The following is a 5,824-nucleotide window of genomic DNA, read 5'->3' on the forward strand; positions in this document are numbered from 1 at the left end:
TTGTAGCCTCCGCGGTATCTTCTATGCTTTGACAGAAGTTCCTAAAGCTTAAACGCTTAGATTCCCTTATTTCTTTGTTGTACAGAGTTAAGGTGTTTCTGTATTCTGACCACTCCCCGGTTCGTTTTGCTCGATTGAACAATTTCCGAACTTTGGTTCTGAGTTTACTTAGGCTGTTGTTCCACTAGGATACATCCCTGGAGGAACATACCTTACTTATAGGACAACTGTCTTCATATGCGTCAATGAGTAGTTCATTAAAGCGCTCTGTCGCGAATTCTAGTTCTGTTTCGTTCCTGATCTTTTGACCCAGCCCAGGTTGGGCTACGTTCAGCCTCAGGTTGTCTTTGAACTTCCCCCAGTCTGTCTTCCTGGGATTCCTTAAAACTCTATGTACTAATTATTCTATGATCTGACATGGAGGGTTCATTGGATACTCTCCACTCTTTCGCCAGCACTTTCGTTTGAGTATTTCCTATGGTTATATCAAGGACCTCTACCCTCGCACGGGTCACAAAAGTTGGTATATTCCCAACATTAAAGATTTCTAATTTATTTCTAAGGATAAATTCAAGAAGGTACTCACCCCTTTGGTTGGTGTCACTGCTCCCCCATGCCTCGCTATGCGCATTTGCATCACATCCGAGTATCAGGGGTAGCTTCTTGTCTTCGCAGTACTTCACCAGTTTAGTGACAAGCTCCGGTGGGGCGTGATTGTTATCTCCTGGGAAGTAGCCCGATGCAGCTACGATGTCCTGGATGGTCCCGTTGATGTTGACCGGGACTTGGACCGCCACTAGATCCCTCGACAGGAAATCTGAAAGACATACATGTTTCAAGCTATTAGTTATTAACAAGCACGCCCTAGGATTTGTGCACCTAGTATCCCAAATTACCTGCCTGTTCTCTACCGCCAAGCCTCTTTTTTGGCCCCTGACGACCCAGGGTTCTTGTACCAGCACTATTCCCAGTGTAGACCTGAGGGTTGCCCTAGCGATGACCGCAGACGCGGCCCTCGCATGGTGAAGGTTCACTTGTGCAACCTTAGTGCTGGTCATCGTCGCAGCTAATGGCGTTCCGCTTCTTCATCCGTTGTCAGAGTTTCGTCAAGCTCTGAGAAGGTGGCCCTCTCCGAGTCATGATCTGCAAAGATATTTAGTAGGCCGAGGTCGAAATCGTCTATACCCTCCGTCTCATGAGGTAGAATACCAACTTTCTCTACTACCGCGCTTCTGGCTGCTTCCACAGCTACCATCTCAGCCACCTCCTCCGGTATTTCAGGAACACCCGGTGGAGTATTTGGCTTGGCTACCTTCGCCTTCGGTTCCCTGCCCTTGTGCAGATGCACTGGAACACTACCAAACCTGTATCGTAGGATACAGTTTTTCTTCTTGATAGCCTCCAACGACCGGTCGTCTATCCCGATCGTCAGCAGTTTACCCGTCTTCTCGTCATTGCTTCTGTATACCTTCCATAGGTCGGTATGCATACCCTCATTTTGGGCTATAATTAGGTTCAGTAGTTTCTGCGTGTCCACTCCTGCAGCTTTTGGTAGGTACGTAGTGATTACGTGCACCTTGGGTATGTTGTCCCCATCGCACGTAGTCAATTCCGCACCCTCCCAACCAGGCAGTTTTGGAACAATTAAGCGCAGCCATTCGGCTGATTCTGCATCCAACCAGTCGACCAGTATAACGCCTGGCCGAAAGTGGATGCCGTCGAATTGGAGTATTGACCTCCAACCCTTACCCATCTCCTCCACAATGGCGTCCTCAATCTTTCCCTGATCCCCACGAGTGAGTGTACGTTTAGGGAAAGCCTTCGGCAGAACAGCCAGTCTAATACGCTTAGTGGCGCTAGCATAGCTAACACCAGGCTTCCTGGCCCCTGCCTTGGGATTTGGAGCCACTGCTTCGAGACGGCTCCTCTTCTTCTCTGGCTTCCCTTCCGGAGGACTAATCTCCGCAGCACCCCGTTTGCTGTCACTGGGCTTCTCCCCGTCCATGACTTTCTTGTTCTCCGGATTACCTTTCGAAACACTAATTTCCCCAGCCTCCCGTGCACTGTCACTGGTTTTCTCCCGGTCCCGGACTTTCTTTTTGGCCTCCTCAGGCGTTAAGCCTTTACTGACGTAGCGCTGGTACCACTTAACTGTGGCCTTTCTCACGTCCCCGAGTCCAGTACTCGTCGAGGCTTGTGGTATGTCATCTTTGGCTGCCGAAGCATCCTCAGATCCCACCTGCCCCAGACTTTCCTTCCGTTGCATAGTGCCTGCTTCTGTCCGTTGCGCCGGTCCAAATATAGGGTCTTTGGTACCATTGCCGCCCTTTTGTCCGCCCACTGTCGGGGTTGTACGTGTAGGGCCCTGGCTACCAGTATGTTCGATATTAGACTCTACCTGGTTCGCCAGTAGTGGTGCGGTATAAGTGCCCGCTGGTGTTTTGTTTTTTGGTTTTGTTTTGTTTGTTTTTGGTTGCTTTTATCCATAAGAATTCCCACGAGTGTAGGAGTCAGAACTGTCCGTCGTGTCATAGCCCCCAATAACACGGTAAGCCCACCGTTACTCCCTGAGGCGGGCAGGTATCAGAGAGGTGCTCCGCTATAATACAGTCTGAATACCCCCGACTGCAACCCTGTCCGATAGACACGGGCTATCTCGGATTAGGGGGGGTTTTAGTGACTGCCCAGTCAGGATTTTTGTTGGAGGAGAGGAGGGAAGGTGGGATGGGGTAGGATTAGGGATAGGGATTTCGGTGCGGTGATCTTGCATGGAAACCAGAGTGTCTGGTATCACACTTACCCTGCGGGCGAGGTTGATACAGCGGCATCAGGTCACTATGCAAGCTTCCCTCTTAGTTCGTGGTGATATGTCGGTTGCTGAAGCGGCCAACATATTACCACTTAAGCCCCATCCCCACGGCAAGGAGACCGACAAAGATGAGGTACCCAAAGAATACATGGATATAAATATCCGGACGTTGTGAGCTACGATTTAAACCGTACGTACAAGAACCACTTATGGCCACTTCCAGGTGAATGGCAGTCAAAAGCTTTCCACTTCTGCACACGGAACCGTCCTGTAACATTCAGTTACAAAAAAATTTGACTACCTGGAGGTTTTAAATAAGACATCGTCTTTTATAATATATAGTGTCAGCTCGTGTTGAGTAACCAGTTAAAACTTAAAAGAAAAAGGACAATGAATGATAGTAAACCTATTTACTAGGTAGTTTAACGATTCAGATGGTTTCAAGGACGTTAGTCACATTCAAGAACTATTACCTACAACAAACAACAAATAAATACATACATATGTATGTACATACATACACACATACATAGCTAGTTCGAATACAATTACATTTATATTTTATTTTATGCGTGCAACTGAAATAATATAAAGTTTTTAGTAGTAAAAACAACAATAATATAAAAAATAATTGACTATACTAATCTATAAGAAATCGAACTACTTTTTGCATTTCGGATGTCGTCATCTCGTTGCCTTCACTTGGCTCACTCCGACTAAGAGAGCAGCGCATTCCATGCAGTATTTTTTCCAGTTCATATAGTGACTCCTGCAAAAATGTTTGCTGCTCTTCAAAGTTTTTGTTGGGTACATTTTCCCCTTCATTTCTATACCGATTACAGAGCAATCTTAGGCGTGAAGCTGAGCACTCCATGCTGTGCAGATGCGTTAATGCTAAACCGGTAAAATCAGCATTTAAATTACTAGAATTTACAGCAGCAGGTGAAATTATATTATCGGATGTATTTGGTTTACGAGCTGGTGACGATTCAACACAATCATCATAGTTTAAGACTTTTTTCGTTATAAATCTTCCTGTTAGCGGCGACTGAACAAAACTTTGTCGTTTTACTAAAGACGGCGGACCGATATGTGAAGGAGAATGTGAAGAAGTATCAAATAACTGCAATTTCTTTAGCGGCTTTTTCAATAAAGCATCTTTAACAATGCTTAAATTTAATGAAATTCGACTCGAGTTGAGCGAATCATTTAATGTTGTGTTTTCATCATTTTCTAATGGCTCCCAATTCATATCCACACAATTAAACACATTTTCAGCTGTCAAGTCTTCGCTATTACGCACCATATCAAGCCAGACTCCTAGTCTGGCAATAGGCCATTCGGCTTTACGACGAAGGGTCCTATCACGTAGCATCACGATGGTGTGGAATATGCCAAATTCGTCAAGTACTTGCGAATGTCGAAACTCTGTTTGTAGACCCAAACTTCTACACCGTTGGGTTGCTTCCTTTACCTAAAAATTATAAAATTTAGTCAAAAGCAAGCAACAAGAACACAAAACTAAAAACTAAGTTAATGTATCTTAAATAGTCTTAACCATTTATCAGAAGTCGTGCTATTTTTCTTATGAATTATTTATTCGCATAACTAACAAGTAAAAAAGTCTAAGTTCGGGCGGAGCCGAACATTCGATACCCGGGCTAGTATTAAATATAGTTTTTTTTCACCTTTCCGAAAAATACCGCTACATGGTAAGCAGGGGTGATTCTACTCCTATTTCAAACATCTTCCATAAACTTATATAGTTATATGTGGGCGGTGACACGAATATTTTCCAAAAGTCCATAATAATGTTACTTCTTATTAAGGGATTATTGTTAGTATCAATTTTGTGTAAATTAGCATTCTTAAATTTCGAAATATCAGTTTAAAGCATTTCTGAAATTTACCGTTATATAAAAAGTGGGCGTAATTTTAGTCCGATTTCAATAATTTGCAGCGTTTTGATTTTACGTGGCAAGCACAATAATCATGCCGAGTTTGGTACAAATTGATCGAACGGTTACCGAGATACACATATGTGGTCATAAATGGGCAGTGCCACGCCCGTTTTCCAAAATTTTATCATAAAGGTATTTCTTGCTAAAGAATTATTGTGAACATCAATTTTCAATAAATTAGCTTCATGTTTACTGTGGGCGCGGTTATTATCAGTATTAAAAATTATCAACCGTTTGGTGTTTTGTACTAAGGCCAAGTTTGGGAAAAATTAGTGCCCAATTTTCAAAAAATTTATAATATTCTTTTTCGTCTAAAAATCATTGTAAATATAAATTTCGCAATTATCGCAGTTTTCGTATTTCTGAAAATTACCGTTATATGGGAGGTAGGCGTGGTTATTTCTCGATTTCTTTTGCCTGTTAGAAACAACCGTAATGTGAACAAAGTTATAATACCCTTGTGCACAAGCGCGCTCCGGTATAAAAATGTGTGCTTCAAATTCTTGTGTTTTAAAGTCGAGATTCTTTGTACGCGGAATCTCGAATACTACTAAGCGGATTTTGACGAGATTTTCTCTAATATACTCTGTATCGATAGGAAAGGGATCTTTTTTTCTTAGAATTTTAAAAGATTGCCACCAGGGATGCCGTTTGGATCTAAATAGATCCAATTGGATACATTTTTAGACGAATCTTTGCGGGATACTTATTTTTTCCGGTCAGTATGGATACTTTTTTAAATAGGCCAAAATTTTATATTTCCTATAAAGTCGGCCGCTGTGGTGTAGTGGTAAGCGCGCTTCCACTCCGCAGCACCTGGGTTCAAACCCTGGTCAAAGCAACATCGCAAAAAATATAGAAAAAAGGTTTTTTCTTAACAGCGGTCGTCCCTCGGCAGGCAATGGCAAACCTCCGAGTGTATTTCTGCCATGAAAAACAGCTTCTCATAAAAACACAATCGCCGTTCGGAGTCGGCGTAAAACTGTAGGTCCCTCCGCTTTGTGTGACAACATCAAGGCGCACGCCACAAACCGGAGGAGAAGCTCGGCCAAAC

The 5,824-nt window shown here is 43.4% G+C and overlaps 2 protein-coding genes across 2 annotated transcripts; both read right to left on the bottom strand.

Annotated features, from left to right (window-relative positions):
- Positions 1-1,066: 1,066 nt before the first annotated feature.
- LOC118753749 lies at positions 1,067-2,266 on the bottom strand. Its single transcript, XM_036488624.1, has one exon. The coding sequence runs from the start codon at positions 2,264-2,266 to the stop codon at positions 1,067-1,069; it is 1,200 nt and encodes a 399-aa protein (XP_036344517.1).
- A 1,117-nt stretch (positions 2,267-3,383) lies between these two features.
- LOC118753748 (kinesin-like protein KIF14) lies at positions 3,384-4,284 on the bottom strand (the record flags this gene model as incomplete). Its single annotated transcript, XM_036488622.1, is given in 1 exon segment — positions 3,384-4,284. A coding segment is annotated over 1 exon segment (835 nt), but the record flags the coding sequence as incomplete, so codon positions are not given.
- Between the last annotated feature and the right edge of the window lie 1,540 nt (positions 4,285-5,824).

The sequence above is a fragment of the Rhagoletis pomonella genome, unplaced genomic scaffold (genome assembly GCF_013731165.1).
Source record: "Rhagoletis pomonella isolate Grant_MI unplaced genomic scaffold, Rhpom_1.0 Rhpom_scaffold_02815, whole genome shotgun sequence".
In the NCBI taxonomy this organism is placed as follows: Eukaryota; Metazoa; Arthropoda; class Insecta; order Diptera; family Tephritidae; genus Rhagoletis; species Rhagoletis pomonella.